Source organism: Leptidea sinapis, chromosome 33, assembly GCF_905404315.1.
Source record: "Leptidea sinapis chromosome 33, ilLepSina1.1, whole genome shotgun sequence".
In the NCBI taxonomy this organism is placed as follows: Eukaryota; Metazoa; Arthropoda; class Insecta; order Lepidoptera; family Pieridae; genus Leptidea; species Leptidea sinapis.
Window position 1 is genome coordinate 6,607,241 of NC_066297.1, and position 17,846 is coordinate 6,625,086.

Sequence of the window (17,846 nt, forward strand, 5' to 3'; positions counted from 1 at the left end):
ATCGAAGCACGTCGTCAAAATTGGCGAGCAGCTTTCCAGTTACTCGACCGGAACACGCAAGTTCTGGTCGTTGTCGAAAGCTGATCTTCGTAACTTCAACAAGCCGTCCATGCCGCCGTTGCACATGAGGAATGACACCCTGGCCCATACGGCAAAAGAGAAAGCCGTTCTCCTGTGCACTCTTTGCCTCCAACTCGACTCTTGACGACAACGGAAAAACACCGCCGACCATCCCGCGGTGTCAGAGCTACATGCCTGAAGTACAGTTCCGACAGAAAACTGTTAGGCGAGCTCTGTTTTCGTTGGACGTCAGGAAGTCGAGCGGGCTGGATGTCATTTCTCCAATCGTGCTTAGAACATGTGCCCTTGAGTTGACGCCGGTGCTAACGCGTTTATTCCGGCACTCTTATTCAAAAGGCGTAGTCTCTGATTCATGGAAGTCAGCCCTTGTCCATCCGATCCCAAAAAAAGGAGACAGTTCGGATCCGTCAATCTATAGGCCTATTGCTATTACCTCCTTACTCTCCAAAATCATGGAGAGCATTATTAACCGCCAGCTCTTGGTATACCTTGAGGGTCACCAGTTGATCAACGACCGGCAGTACGGCTTTCGCCATGGTCGGTCGACTGGCGATCTTCTGGTATACCTAACAAATAGATGGGCGGCGGCTATGCAAGTGGACCTCCAGTTTCCTCACTGGGCGCAGCATACAGGTCATTGTCGACGGTTATTGCTCGAATCCGAAGACCGTGAACGCTGGAGTGCCCCAAGGCTGTGTGCTATCTCCCACGCTGTTTCTTCTGCATATCAATGATATGTTGGACACAGCCAACATGCATTGCTATGCAGACGACAGCACTGGTGATGCCGTATACACGGGCCATGCAGGTCTCTCTCGGGAAAACGTTGACCGGTGCCGGGAGAAACTTGTGTCTTCTATCGAGTCCTCTCTCGAGAAGGTCGCGGAATGGGGTAAGTTGTACCTCGTCCAATTTAACCCCCAGAAGACTCAAGTTTGCGAGTTTACCACTAAAAAAACCCCATTTGCCGTATCACCGCTCTGCGAGAACACTTCCCTTAAAGCCTCGCCTAGTATCGGAATACTGGGTCTCGAAATCTCGAGCGATTGCCAATTCCGTGGCCATCTGGAGGGCAAAGCCAAATTGACGTCGAAGAAACTGGGCGTCATAAATAGAGCACGGCAATACTTCAAGCCGGCCCACATTCTAGCGCTCTACAAAGCGCAGGTCCGGCCTCACATGGAGCATTGCTGTCATCTCTGGTCTGGCGCACCCCGCGTGCAACGCAGAGCAGCTCGGATTGTCGGGGACCTAGCGCTCTGTGAACGGCTGGATCACTTGGCGTTGCGTAGAGACGTCGCTTCATTGTGTGTCTTCTACCGCATTTATCACGAGGAGTGTTCCGAAGAGCTGTTCAACCTGATTCCTGCCGCCGAATTTCACCTTCGCACGACACGCCACAAGTTACGATATCATCCCCACCATCTGGATGTGTGGCGGTCCTCCACATTGCGGTTTTCAAAGAACTTTCTTCCTCGTACTACGAAGCTGTGGAATGAGCTTCCTTGTGCGGTGTTTCCGGGATGATACGACATGGGTACCTTCAAGAAAAGCGCGTACACCTTCCTTACAGGCCGGCAACGCTCTTGTGAGTCCTCTGGTGTTGCATGAGAGTGTGGGCGGCGGTAATCACTTAACACCAGGTGACCCGGACGCTCGTTTGTCCTCCTATTCCATAGAAAAAAAAAACAACCGCCTGTTTCCATTATGATCATAATTTTTTCCAGTTTCTATAAATAAGTTCCGATTTGTTATGCATTTTAGGAGAGCTAAGAAAACGATCATGTTGTTAAAATAATCTGCAAGCCAAGTTTCATTGTTTTTTTTTTTGTTTTTCACGCATTTAATAAATAATCAAAAAAACGGGGCGGAGAAGAGGCATTGTTTTGACATCACGCACACCAAGACGTGTTACAATGTCTCTCATCTATTTTGCTCCGCTATCCCAAGGAGTAATCTGGCAAATGGTCATGGGTGGAGTACAAGTTGCAAAGATACCATGGCAAGTCTACTTAGTTCCCTTCCCGTGGTTGCCGCCTGTTATTGATCTGGTTCCCTATGAAACAGATATAACAAAAACTGAGTAGACGCACTTGACCCTTCTCACCACAACAATTCCAGTTTCCAATCATTTTTCCCATCCCTCCTCGGCCGAGCTCAAGGCCAGCGGCTCCCCCAGTTTTTGTAGGTTGGGGCTGGGAGACTATCAACGACCTACCTGCGTTTTTTCCTACGCAGTCGATCGCCGTAAGCTGGGACGAAGGAATCCTGTAGGATTGAGCTGTAGATGAGCAACACGCCCTCTTTGGTCTGGACTTCCATGCGAAACGGCAGCCCCCCGCCTAGCCAGCGTGGGGAAATGGTCTTCGGTAGCCTGCCTTCTGCAGATACCTGGCGAGGGGCGGCGGGACTGGTGGCAGTCATGCTGAGGAGGTAAGGATTGCGTGGACAAACTGGGGGTGTTTTGGGAACCTATGCTCCGAGCCACGCTCTTCCAAGCTCCTGATGTCGCACCTAAACCACCAACTCGCTGTACCGACATCCTTTGTGGTAGTCTTAGTGTACCGAATAGGCACTCCCTATTGCGGGCTCCGGGGAGGGTGGGAAACCACGAAGGATAAATTTTCATACTTTAACATGGATAATTTAAAGGTCTCAAAAACAAAAAACACACCCGAGGGGCAACCCGAGGGAAAACCTGAAGGGAAAGCCGCACTGGCCATCCCTTCAACATCTAAAGCAATAGCTGCTACTTCCGCTATGGAGGTGGCGCAAACAGGGTCTCTGGAACCCTCCCAAACACACAACATAAGTAACTTCAAGCTCAAATGGGCCCAGGTGAACGCGCCAAAAACAGGGCTGCTAAAACCACTCCCAAAGTGGCTCAGCGGCCTAGTGGCTTGGCGAATAGTGAACCCGGGCTCTCGCGAAAACACAAAAAGTTACTCAAAAAGAAGGAGAAGAGGCGAGCAAAACGTGAGTCTCAAACTCAATCACTCACCTGTCTCCCCAAAACACAAACCGACAGACGGACCGATACGCCAGGACCGTCCACAACAAAAGCAATTTTCCGTAAGACTGTGCTGGAAACCAAGGCGACTGGCCAGTCCGAGAAGGAAAGTGTACAGGACAAAGGCAAAACAAAGAGGGCTAGGCTCGACGAGACCCTGTCTCCTCGAGGCGAGCCCAAGAGTGGATCCCAATGGAGCCCTATTCCCCCAATAAGCAAATATTGATTTTACAATGCAACCTCCATCATAGCATTACTGCGACGGCTCAACTTCGAAGATGGTTGGAGGCTGCATCCACTACACCAGCCATTGCACTGATCCAAGAGCCGTGGATTAGGAGCGGCAACGTATGCGGACTCTGCAATATTGGTGGTAAGCTCTTCCAAAACAATTTCGAAGAGGTGAGACCCTGCATTTACGTTAAAGGTAATATAAATATACAGCCTCTTGTGGATTTCTGTTCCAGAGATCTATGTGCCATAAGGCTGAATTCTTACCAAGACATAAACAACCTCAACATCGTTATTGCATCAGCCTACATGCATGAGGCGGATGCGGTACCACCTGAAGGACTCAACACAGTCGTCAGATGCTGCGAACATAATGGATTGATTGTGTCAACGGACTCCAATGCCCATCATCCGCTATGGGGAATGGAAGCAAGCAACAATAGAGGTAATGATCTAGTTGAATACCTATTTACTACTCATTTAGATATATCAAACAAAGGTAACGAGCCCACATTTGTGGGTAGGCGGTGCAAAACAATAATTGAGTTGACACTGGCAACCCCCAGAGCTGCTGATCTTGTAGCGGGTTGGCATGTCTCATCATAGGCATTATGCTCTGATCACAGGTGGATTCGATACGATTTAAAGATTACCAGTAACCCCGAACAACCTTAGGTACCCGAGGAAGACTGCCCAGAGGCTCTATAGATCTCTAGTAGAACTAGAGCTGGGAAAACAGCCGCCTACCACTAGGTTAGACAGCATAGAAACAATTGATCAACAGGTAAGTAACTTAAACAGCACCTTAATAAACTGCTTCCGTAAAGCCTGTCCTCTAGTAACACCGGTTACTGGGGTCATATCCAAGGGCTGGTGGGGCACAGAACTTTAAAAAGCTACGAACAAAAGTAAGGAAAGCCTTCAATAGAGCAATGAATACAGGCGCTGATGTAGACTGGGATGCCTACAAGGAGAACAAAACTAAACGAACCAAACGAAGTCTCACTCATGGAGAAAATTCTGTGAAGACATTAATTCACTCCACAAGCAAACCGCATTAGGAAGGTACTGGCCAAACAGGGTCTTTGCGTTGTCGGAAATCTGAGGAAAGCCGATGGCACAATGACCCTGAGCCAGGAGGAGACTAACACGGTACTGCTAGAAACACACTTTCCAGACTGTAAAATAATACAAGAACCAACTAGGACGATACCTAACAGCTTGGTTACAGAAAACTGCTGGCAAACCGCCTATGAGATCGTCACCTACAACAAGGTGAAATGGGCGGTGAACAGCTTCCAGCCTTTCAAGTCAGCAGGCACAGATCGCGTCTTTCCTGCACTGCTACAGTGGGGAGGAGATAAGTTTATGTACATACTGACATATCTATCAGGCCTGTCTGGCCTTTAAATACACTCCCCTTGCCTGGCGGGAAGTTAGGGTCATCTTCATACCCAAGCAAGGTAAGAGTAATTACACTAATCCTAAATCGTTTAGACCCATCAGTCTGTCGTCTTTTCTCCTCAAGACTTTAGAGAGAATATGCGTCAGACACCTGAGAGATAATGCGCTACGTAACACACCCATACACAGGCATCAGCATGCCTACTGCCAAGGCAGATCAACGGAATCCGCTCTTCACCAGGTAGTAGGAAAAATTGAACAATATGCGTTACAAAATAAATTAGTCTGTCTAGGTTGCTTCATAGATATAGAGGGAGCCTTGGACAAGTCCAACTTCACCAGTATCAACATAGCACTTCGCAGACACGGAGTACAGACCCTGCTCATTGACTGGATTATTAATATGTTAAGCAATAGAATTATAAGGGTAACAGGGGAAGACACGAAAGGCGCCCTTGTAGCCCGCGGCTGTCCGCAGGGAGGTGTTCTCTCTCCGCTTCCGTGGAACTTCGTAGTGAACGACGTGATCTCCAAACTGAACAACCAATACTTTTACTCAGTAGGTATGCCGATGACATCACCATATTAAACACAGGCAATAATGCCAGCATGGTATGTGATAGGTTACAAGCAGCTCTTCGACTCGTCGAAGAATGGTGTAAAGACCATGAGCTCTCTGTAAGCCCACAGAAAACACAGGTAGTACTCTTTCATTTTTGATAAAAATACAGAATAGAGCTCGAGGAAAGGAACAACAGTGTCCTTACACATCATGAGCTCGACCTCTACACAGATGGTTCGAAGACGTATTCAGGCACAGGTACGGGAGTCTTCTCGGAAGATCTAAATATCAGCATATCCGAGCCCTTCGGTAAAAGTAACACTGTATACCAGGCTGAATGCATGGGGATTTTGCTGGCTGCCAATGCTATCTTGGTCAGAGAAGTTCAAGATCACTCCATTAGAATACTCTCTGATAGCAAATCGGTATTACAATCCCTTCAAGGTAAGATAATCAATTCCAGCCTATTACTTGAATGCCACTCAGCATTAAATAAGGTGGCTGGTAAAAACAACAACCTAACACTTCAGTGGATCAAAGGTCACAGTGGGGTCAGGGGCAACGAGGCTTCAGACCAACTAGCTCGAAGGGTTTCTGAGACCCAGCCGGTTGGACCAGAGTCTTTCCTGCCTCTGCCACATAGTTGGTTCAGGAACCACTTAAATCAAAAGATAAAAGCACTACATCAACAATACTGGGATAGCCTTGAGGAGTGCAGGCAAGCCAAAGCAGCTTTACCTTGAGCCGACTTGCGTTTTACCAGGGAAATCTTACAACTTAATCGGTGTCGACTAAGATTAATACTGTGTGCGGCCACAGGTCACGGCAATTTTAACAGGCATCTCTTTAATATAGGTGTCACGGACAGCCCTCTATGCAGAGGTTGCCTGGGGACAGAGGAAACAGCCGCTCACGTTCTGCTGGAATGCAGTGAGGTGGCAAAATACAGGGCGAAGCACCTGGGGTCACCAGGCGCTCTTCGGGAAGTCTCCCGAGACGTTAAGAAGTTGGGTGACTTCTTGGAGGAGCTCGGCTGGTTGGAGTAGCCTCTACCACCCTCGCACGCAAAATAGGCACATATGACGTCGAGTTGCGGAAAGCGGCCGTATGAAGAAGAAGAAGATAATTGTAATTTTTAGTACTGATAAATAACCAGTGTTTAATTATTTTCATATATCAGAAGAAGAAATTAGATTTAAATTGACACTTTTTATATAACAATTTTTGAAGTTCAAATTTTGACTTTTTTTTAAAAATGCTAAAAACCTGATCACTCAAATGTTCAATTTTTCATAATGTATTAATACCAATAACCCTGTATATTACAACATTATAGGTATTGCATAAAAAATGGAGGTGCATTAGTGATTACCACAATATAACACAAGTGGTAGAAAGAGACTTGGTGTTCCAACTTTCCGACTTTATAAAACTGGTCACCCATACATGGGGATGACACGACGTGGGAGTTTATTATATACAAATATAATAAACTCCCACATCATGTAACTCAAACTCCGTTAGTTAATTTATTCAAGTTTCATATTAAGCAAAATTTTAATGAAGAAAGCGTATTATAAAATTCAGGATATTTTATGAAAATATGGAAGGAGACGAGCAGGATTTTCAGCTGATGGTTATGGAAACGCCCTGCCGATTACAATGCAGTGCCGCGTTTCAATTCGGATCAAGCTCAGGATTCTTGAAAATCCCCAAAAATTCTGAACGGCACTACAATTGCGCTTATCACCTTGAGACATAAGATGTTAAGTCTTATTTGCCCAGTAATTTCACTAGCTACGGCGCCCTTCACCTCAAAACACAATAACGCTTACACATTACTGCTTCACGGCAGAAATAGGCGCTATTGGGGTGCCCATAATCTATCCGGCATCCTCCACAAGATTGTAGGACGAGAAATCACTCTACTTTAATTGTCAAAATTCGATAAAATATGAGAAAATAACGCCGTCATGTTAGGGTTCGTAGAGAAAAATACCACAGATATGTCAAAATTACTTTTATCTCTACTTTTGACGTAAAGAGACGAAATAATTATGCAACCATGTTAGCTTCAGTAGACATGTCGAGATAAGTCGAGAAAATGCGTAGAGATAATTTACTCGTGGTGCGCATCTTAGCCGGGCTGGTAGTCTCATGAACCGATGGCATCAAAACTGACTTTCATAAGTGTAGGTACAAATTCTACCAAAAGGAATAAATAAAGTTAATCGCTAAAAAAATATCCCCATGAAATGATCACTAAACGGCTACCATGACTTTTCCTTTTTTCTTTTTTTTTTTCAGGGAACGTACAGTCTTGAACAAATGATATACAAGATATAAGTAAAATTAATATCGACAATGAGTCCCATACAAGTTAAACAAAAGAAAATTTTCAAGTACCTATAGAGACGCATCGTAAGCATAGTTATTACAATTTTGACAATTACCTTAATATCAATAGAGATGAATTATATCAACTTCTTAAAGATATTTTTATTGGTAAGGTTACGTAACTTTTGGTCACATTCGAGCTGGAGTCAGCCATTGCAATGTTCACTTGCAATAATTATCGAATAGAATCAAGTAATGACAACAAATAAATATTGATTTTCAGGAAATAAGCACATAAAAGAAAGGATTGTACATGTATTGCTTATAAAATTTGGACACCACTGCCTGCAGCCATTTAAATTTTTCCCCAACCACATATCTATTTGCACCCCACGGGTGCGGGCGGTGGCGGCAAAAACGAGTAGTAGGAGTAGTAATAGAATAAATAAGTTAGAGGCTCATTTCATATGAAATGTTCTTTTTATTGTAGCATTTAAACAAAGGGCTTTCATTTTTATTTTATTTGTAGTGGTGTTGCCGCACTCAACTTCATATCCTTGTCAATTATCGTACAAGGTTTTTTAACAAAGTGTATATGATCAAGATTCTAAATGAAAGAGCGAGAGTCATCCATTACTTTTATTAAAAAGTTTATTCACATAAACAATTATCACTATCAACTATTAACAATTCTATGTAAGAGTATGATGCATTTGCATTGTAATTAAAAAGACATGGTTATAATTTTTACAATTATTATCTAATATAATATGATCGTTAATTATATTTCATTTATAATTAATATTTAAACAGTTACGCGATTCCTGTTAAAGCCAAATCGCATTTTAAATATTATCTCATTTATTTATGGTGTATGTGGATGATGCAGCTACTGTACTCAATAACTTTTGTATGAATTTACATTTACTTTTTTGACTTACTCGTGTAAGGCAATGAGTGTATGACGTTTGAGTATTTTTGTTGCATCACTTTACGTTTATAAGCTGTAAATGTTGATTTAAAAAAGTGGCAATGACTTTCTTGCCACTTCTTCTCATTAAAGCACAACCTTTTCCGAAGTAGCGGTAATTGTAAAAAGAAAAGACAACTTGACATTCATAAGCCTCATTTCCTTGGCCTAAGTGATTTTGATTTGATTTTATAGTGACGAGCGCAATTGCGGTACCACTCAGATTTTTTAATGGGCGTGGCGTAAATCTTACAATCATGTGAACATAGTCTTGTCACTTTTTCCTCAAAAAAAAAATAAGAAAAAATACACCTCTTCGACATTACATTATGCTTTAAATATTCAGTTTCATATAATTCTTAGGCTAAGCGCACACTACGATAAAAAAACGTTGCGAAAAATTAACGTTACTCTGTGAACAACAGAAATACACTTAAATCGGCGAACCGCGAAAATAATTCGTTTGCGATTTAAAATCTTATATTACGTATTTTCCACTACAATTTCTACACATTCTTTTGTAAATCCCAGCACGACTGATACGGTCTTTAGGCATCCAATATTTCGCAGGCGGCACATAATATTTCGTTATACGCGTAGGAATTCGTAGTGTGCGCTTAGCCTTACAAAATAGATAATATTATGAAAGTTACAAACAATATATAACTCAGTACATGGTAATAAATTGTTCTACAATAACAGTAAAATAAAGATCTAATTTCACAAAGAACGTAGATAAATTCTTAATATTAGAACACTGGAATGAGATGTCTCGGCGTTCTGTGTAAGGGTTCGTCGATGATCAAGAGCGCGTTAAACGAAAAAAACATGGCCGCCGCGGACGCCAAGTGCCAAAGGTCGTGAGTGTCAAACACGCCCATTGCGTCGCACACGGCATTGTGTTGCCGCGATTGCGCAGGAGTTTGCTGAAAAAATTTTATTATACATACTTCGATGTCAAAAATAATTGATTTATTTAATAGGAAGCCAACGTTGTATACAATATAAATCCTTATTCTAAAGCACACTCTTAATGAATATATATAGAGAACTTAGTAAAAATTTTGAATTTTTCAAACAAATTATATATTTGAGTAACAATTTTGATCACCTTTACGAGGTAAGACGGCACGAAGTAGGTGTCAGTGTCTATCCTAGCGCGCGGCTACTAGATTTCTTACAGGTTGTTCCGAAATGATATTATGGAAAATTGATTTATTTAGGCGAATTATGTATTTTATATATATTATCTAAGTTAAGTATACAATTTCTATCTGTATACATATATCTAAAATTAAGACAACTAACAAGTAACAAATAATTAAAATACAATATAGAATATAAAATATTTGAATGTGAGAAAAAAAATAAAAGAAAAAAAAGACATATCATGCAAGTGCATCCAACATTACAACTAAAAGAGGCATTTGTAGGTGGTGAAAATTACAAAAACAGTCGCCTTTTACGACACCCTTTACCTTGGGACTTCCCTAATCTTTTTATGCCCCAGGCAAGCACAGGGCAATATAATAACTTAGCCCATATGAAAACGGTAGCCCCCCACTCACCGACCACTTGGTCCTCGATGTAGTGAACAACACCGCAGCAAGCCCCCAGGCGGCGTGAGCTAGTCCCACCCACATCCAGGCAGCGCCCCCCACTCGCTCTCGATGCACCAACTTCATGACCACGTAGCTCACATTGTAGATAATGGCGTTCCCCATGAGGATGGCGAGCAGGTGACGAGCAAAGTCCTTCTTGTGCTCGTACATACTAAATTAGAAGATTTTTTTTTAAGTTATTCTTCTTTTGTTGCGTTAGGGAAAAATTTGCAGAGTCAATTTTAATGATGCGCGCGCACTCGTCTGACGTTAGCTGGTCAACTAGACCATTTGTATGGTTGAGAAAATGGACGATAAAATAAATAAATTTCAATTTATAAACAAGTTGTCAAATAAAACAAAACAATATGTGTAACAAAAAATTCACACGTGGTAGAAGTGGAGGAGGAGTCACCAGTGGGAGGCTCCTTTGAGCAGGAAGCCGGCTAGATTATGGGTACCACTACGGCGCCTATTTCTGCCGTGAAGCAGTAATGTGTAAACATTACTGTGTTTCGGTCTGAATGGCGCCGAGCTAGTGAAATTACTGGGCAAATGAGACTTAACGTCTTATGTCTCAAGGTGACGTGAGCAATTGTAGTGCCCTCAGAATTTTCGGGTTTTTCAAGAATCAAAGAAGAAAGAAAGAAGAAGAATAATTGTCATACAATAGTGAAATCTTTAAAAATTTTGGCTTCAAGATAATTAGACGAATGTAAATATTTCATGAGGATTGCTTAAATTGTAGGAACCTGAATGCTTTATAATTTACCCGTAGGAGGCGAGAGCGATATTCGCGCAGTTGGCAACACCGAGTAGTGCTGCTCGTGCCGTGTAGTTCGGCTTAAATGCACGCCATCCGTGCACTCTGACCGCCGACCACGCTTGCGGTATTACGGCACGCTCTGAAGAAAATAAGCTAATAAATAACGTTAATAAAAAGCCATTTATTTAATTTTAAAATTTAAAACTACAAACCTTTATTTTAGATTATTTACATTTATATGATATAGCCGAATGGTTAGTAACCCTGACTACTAAGCTAGAGGTCCCGGGTTCGAATCCCGGTAGGTGCAGTCTTTATTTATATCATTAATATGCATGTTTGTTTCCGAGTCATGGATGTTTATATGTATTTATGTATGTTTAGGTAAGTATATTGTATTAAATATATCGTTGTCTTGTACCCAAAGTACAGGCTATGCCTAGTTTGGGGCAAGATAATTTGTGTAAAAGTGTGTCAATATTATACTATATTTTATATAGTATAGTAATATTTTCTATTATTAACGTCAGTGTTACACTTATAAATTAAACACTTCTCAAATGATTGCAACGCGTGTTATTGTAACTTTGTTTTTACTTTAGAATTTTGGGTAAAAATTACATTTTTATCATTATTTTAGTTAACCCGACGTTTGAAGACCTTTCCAGGTCTCGTTGTCAGGGGGTGCTGTTAAAATGAGTCAAGATAGTATTTGTCAGTAGTTGTCAGTATGAAGTTTAGCGCCATTCATTGCCTCGGAGGTAGTATTTGCTGTAGACAGATAGTTTTTGGCAATAAAGTAATAATTGAAGGTATGCAAACATGCTAATATTTATTACGAATATAGGTGAGAGAGACATCGGGGATTGCCGATGGAGAACGAATAAATGGGACGCCCCACCAGTTATTGTTCCGTGTCGATTCTCATCGTCGTATTATTTTTTGTCCGTTTCTCTGCGTTTTTAAGCATAAAACGAAAGTATTAATAATGTCCGTGCGCAGTTCATGATGGAAAATATTATTAAATTATCTCATATTTTGTAGTAATATTTATGAATACAAGGCATTAGTCGTAAAAGGTGCTGATTCATATTTTATTAATTGTTCGAAGTAAACCCATCGAACAGCATTATATTACAAATATTGCTTAGTAGATTAATTGTAAAATTAATTATTGTAATGAAACCATGTGTTGCCTTACGCAGTACGCGAGTATTGATCGATCCGGTCCTAGTTACCATTAAACATTTGTCTATAACCATTACAGGACTGGTCCGAGTAACCATTTTAACCAGTTAATAGTAGAGACCCGCGTACTCACATGTTGAACAATTAATGATAGTTATTTAGCAAGTGTCATAGATTAGTTTAGTACATGAAGTACTTACTTTACTTTTTACCATTACCAAACCAATATATATATACATATATATATCTACCCTTTTCATTAATAGTGAACACTTGTAAATTGTCTATTTATAGGGTTCAATTAAATTGTTAAGTATCGAGTTAAATCGTCTAGTTGTTTGTTAATTTTTCTGTTTTATATATATTCGTCATCATCAGCCGGAAGACGTCCACTGCTGGACAAAGGCCTCCCCCAAATATCTCCATTACGATGGGTCCTGCGCTGTACTCATACAATTTATTACGGCAATCTTGACCAGATCGTCGGTACATCTTGTGGGAGGCCTACCAACACTACGTCTTCCGGTACGTGGTCACCATTCGAGGACTTTTCTGCCCCAGCGGCCATCTGTCCATCGAGCTATGTGCCCTGCCCACTGCCACTTCAGTTCCGCAACCATATGGGCTTAGTTGGTGACTTTAGTTCTCCTACGGATCTCCTCATTTCTGATTCGATCTCGCAGGGAAGCTAGACATAACCAAGTATATCCCTCTCCATTGCTCTAAGCGACCATGACCTTTTTCATCAGGCCCATAGTTAGCCCGTCATATTTAATCATATTCACGCTGAATTCTTTTTATTCTATTAGTGAAAAATGTTTTTGTCTTTTGTGTACACATTTTATTATAATCTTAAGTGCGAATATAATAATTAAAAAAAATAAAGTAAGCCGTCTGATTGTTAATAATATAAGAACAGAGCTCTATTGTTGAGATTTATAAAGCGTACTTAGACTTTGCCCAGACTTTTCTTACGTAAAACTTTGCTGAGTGTGACAGATCATTTTGCGCGATGAATGCGAACTTGAATTTTCCATTGGGCTAGCTACCTTGGTTACTCTCAGCATAATTTCAGAACTTAAACAAAAGGCATAAAAGGCATGTATTTTCTTAAAATTGATCCTTTAGAATTCGTTTTGATATTATTTCTAATAACAACTAGATACTACTACCGCTTCGGAAACAAATGGCACTCTGAGAGAAAGAGAAGCAGCGCAAGAAACTCTCCCAGCATTCCTTTTTAGCGCTCTTTTTAATGAAATATATACAATATTGTACTGTCATTGCTATAAAATAATCAAAATCAACTCCCAGGCTATCGGATCACTTAGATATTCAGCTGTGGAATAGTAAGATTTACTAGAGAGCCATTTTTAAATAAAAGATTAAAATTTATTTGTAGATAATGCCTGAACTTAGCAAAGTTCTACGTAAGTGAAGTATAAGAACGCTCTACAGAACTCAGTCTATCACTTCCAGAGTACCGCAGAAGATCTCTGGCAGTGGCTATGAGAGTTGTGGTAGTGACTGACCGTGGGGACCCACTAACACATTTTTTTCCAAGCTATCGAATGATACGGAGAACCGTAATGTGATGTTACAACGAATAATTGTGCGGCACGAATGAACATAAGAAAAATTGTACTCCATAAACTCACCCACTTTAAATCTTCCAACGTAATATATCTTAAAGGTGAACACAAAACAGACAGACAGATGGAGCACCGTGAACAAAATCCAGAAGTATACACTAGGATACATAATACCGAAGAAACCTGAAAGAAAATTCCGCTAAATTGAGTCAAATAATTATTATCTTTAGCAAAAACACTAGTTGCTCACGGTACCAAAGAAATAGATAGTTTTGTTTTTATTTATGATAACAAGGGACGAGGCGAGTAGGACGTTCAGCTGATGGTAATTGATACGCCCTGCCCAACACTCAAAAGCTCTGTGCGGCACTACAATTGTGCTCGTCACCATGAGACACAAAATGTTAAGTCTCATTTTCCCAGTAATTTCACTAGTTACGGCGCCCTTCAGACCGAAACACAAGAATTTTAATTTTAATATTAAGCTTACACATTACTGCTTCACGGCAGAAATAGGTACCGTTGTGGCACCCATAATTTAGCCGGTAACCTGTGCCAAGGAGCCTCCCACTGGTGAATCCTTCTTTTTATGGATGAGAAGGACAAACAATCAGGTGACAAGATGTTAAGTGTTCACCGCTGCCCATACTCTTCTGGAACACCAGAGGAATCACAGGAGCGTTGCCGTCCCTTATAATCAGTACATTAGAAAGGTGTACGCGCTTTTTTCAAAGGCACCTATTACGTATCGTCCCGGAAACACCGCACAAGTAAGATGTTTCATCATAATGTACCCCCTTGCACATCAAGAAATGCAGAATCCTGAGCGGCACTATATTTTAATGGGCAGGGCGTACCAATTACCATCAGCTGAACGTCCTGCTCGTCTCGTCTCCTATTTTAAAAAAAATACCATTGTACAACTGTGCATAGTTTAAGTAAATTAGTTCAAGATATTTTGTTTTCTTTCATGGCATCATCAGGGCTTACCAAGAGCCATCATCATAGCCAATAGCATAAAGGTGGCGTGAGCGCTGGCGTTCACGTCGGGGTGCCGCGACTGGTAAAGTTTCACCACAAACAGTACAGCAATCACGTACATGAACGACGAGTCTGCGAACAATTATTATGAGAAGTATATTTAAGTACAACAATTACAAACATAAAATTTATAATTTGTACTTTTGTTTCTTCTTTCGTTTTTTTTTCTAAATAATCTAAATAGACTATGACAGCTGAGATAACGTCGAAAAAAAATTGAGTTTAGAACTAACCTCCATTTTGAGCAATTCACGCACACTAAAGTAATATTCTTGGGATGTTCTTATCGGGTGTCTAACAGCAAGAGACTCTATCTAGACGTACCTATACATTATCTAACGCCATAGTTTTATTTTTCAAACACAATTAGAGAGCATAGTTTGTAATTTTTATGTTCACCGTAATTGTCCTATATTTTACAACAACAAATTGTAACGTAATATGTAGAAAATTGTATAGTATATGAAGTGGTGTACTTTAATAAATAAAAAGTAGAAATTATATTTTTGACAAAAAAAAAGATAAACGCATCAATAATATAATAGGGAGTGTGTAACATTTACAAAGAAAAGATTCTGACGTTTGTGGATTTTATTAATATTTTAACAAGTTTTCAACATGTTATATAAAATAGCATGGTTAAAGCACGGACTAGTAAAAAAATAAGGACTCCGTGTCGCCTTACATGTAATGTAGCACCAAAACAAGCCGATTAACGTGTAAATACATAGCCCCACGCACACACTTACACTACTACAGGCCGATAGGCGGCCATTATGAGAATTGTCATCGTCTGTGACAGATCAGTTTGCGTCTCAATAAAATATTTTAAAAACCCGTCGTGCGTTGTGAAAAAGTGTAAAAACGATACTTTATAAGTAAGTGGCCATATATGATTATTACAGTGAGAAAAAATTGTGTAACTAGTATCCCCCGTAACCGCACACACACTAGCATAACGGTGCCTCACTTGCTAATATCACGGCGCGGAGTCCTTCTTTTTTACTCGTCCGTGGGATAATGGAGAATAAAATATAAAGAGGCCTAAAGAATCACATCTGCATTAAACTCTTCTGCAGGCCTGCTAAGGAGAGACAACTTAATATGCTTTTGGTTACTCACCGAATTGAAAGTTCATTTTATTGGGGCACAGATGATAGCAGGCCGATAGCAAACCCTCCATGGCGAGCGCAAGACCCATGGAGTAGAAGAACCCCACGTGCTGCGGTATGCCCAACTCCTGACACAGACATTCAACATCTAAATATATTTCTAGTAAGGTATTACTAGTCATAAGCCTCCAACTACTAACGACTCCAGAACGGCTTTATCGACCGCCCCAAATTGCTAAATAAATTTAAGCTAAGGGCGCTTTCGCACTACGTCCGATCCATATCCGTGAAAAAACGGTCCAGTGTAGTCGTAGAACTATTTCTAATAGTTGACGGAAAGAAAGCGGATGGCGGAAGCCGGATCTAGTTCGTAAACTACCATAGAAATAGTTCTACGACTACTTCGAACCGTGTTTTGACGGGTACGGATCGGATTCGGATCGGACGTAGTGCGAAAGCGCTCTAAGAGTACCAGTAAGAATTCCACGTAAGCCCACTTCAAACTCATCTTATCATCAAATAACTCCACTTCATCGAACGATCCTAGGTACCAATTCCCCAGACCCACAGTTATGTAAAATTTCAAATTCTTATAGCGTAGCTGATATTGACATATTTGCTGATTCCTTAGCCAAATTCCGTAAGACCATTTGCACCAACATTGGTAATCCTTAAGTGCTTTATCATTAACCTTAACCTGTAACCTACTCATTTATTAATTAAAAAAATAGTATATTACGCACCTAGGAAGAAAAGTATACGATTTTTTTCCCACCTGGATGAAAAGCTCGATTTTAGTCCCTGGTACGAGGGACAAAAGTCATCTTGCCGGGAGAGAATCGGCCACTTTTGTCCCTCGTACCAGGGACTAAAATCGAGCTTTTGGAGGACTAAAAGAAAGCTTCTCATCGAGGTGGAAAAAAACTGTTAAATTCTTAACTTATCTATACTAATATTATAAAGCTGCAGTGTTTGTTTGTTTGAACGCGCTAATCTCTGGTACTACTGGTCCGATTTGAATGATTCTTTCAGTGTTGGGTAGTCCATTTATCGAGGAAGGCTATAGGCTTTTTTTTCAAAATTAGGGATCCGTAATAAAATTGCTATTTTGTAACACAAGGTGTAAAATCGAAAACCTATTTTTGCGTGCGCTGCAAAAACTATTGACAATAGAACAAAATGATGTACAGGCTATAATATAGGCAATATTTTATTACTTATAAAACTATCGCGTGAATTATACTTTATATGGCAAAACAACGTTTGCCGGGTCAGCTACTTCTATATAACACTTAAAATTAATTATTTCTGTGCATGCTGTGTTTATTTGTAAGTAATCACTACATGTAATTCCTAGTTTTTAGTGATACTTTTTATATTTGTGTGTAATATTGTAAGGGATTGTAAATAAACCTAATAAATAAAAAAAAGCCGTCGGTACACTATTAAATTATTTTTTTTTTAACAAAAAACGAACTGACTTAAAAAATGAGTGATCAATCTATTTCAAAACAATATAATATGCACTAAAGAGTAAAAAAATAGTTGCGTATTCTTCTACAGCTTATTAATGAACTTATTTTTAGAGTTCTCCTAAATAATATGAAATTTAAAATTAGTTATTTGGATGCAATTATCAGAACTGGACCTTATTGAAATTGGACCCACACGGGAAGCACCAGCTTTCAAATAAAAAAAAAAGAATCATCAAAATCGGTTCATCCAATCGTAAGTTCCGAGGCAACAAATATAATAAAATACAGTCGAATTGAGAACCTTCCCCTTTTTTTAAGTCGGTTAAAAATTTGTTTACATTATGATCTGACAGTATTCGTTGTCTCCAATGTCTCATTACTCTCTCTTCAGAAGAATGACCTGAGCGTTGCCGCCGAGAAGATACGGAAGAAACTCTCCCAGCATTAATTGTTGCGCTCTTTAGAAAATACTGTCA

The 17,846-nt window shown here is 40.4% G+C and overlaps 1 protein-coding gene across 2 annotated transcripts in view; it reads right to left on the minus strand.

Annotated features, from left to right (window-relative positions):
- Positions 1-8,249: 8,249 nt before the first annotated feature.
- Positions 8,250-17,846, minus strand: part of LOC126974800 (SID1 transmembrane family member 1-like) — a 32,679-nt gene continuing 23,082 nt past the window's right edge. For both annotated transcript variants that reach the window (XM_050822479.1, XM_050822480.1), the window contains 6 exons: positions 15,906-16,023; positions 14,733-14,855; positions 13,809-13,925; positions 10,969-11,101; positions 10,164-10,368; positions 8,250-9,521 (listed from right to left, as the gene is read on the minus strand). In XM_050822479.1, the coding sequence (XP_050678436.1) occupies positions 9,345-9,521; positions 10,164-10,368; positions 10,969-11,101; positions 13,809-13,925; positions 14,733-14,855; positions 15,906-16,023 (873 nt within the window). In that variant the 3' untranslated portion in view covers positions 8,250-9,344. The remainder of the gene's footprint in view (positions 9,522-10,163; positions 10,369-10,968; positions 11,102-13,808; positions 13,926-14,732; positions 14,856-15,905; positions 16,024-17,846) is intronic.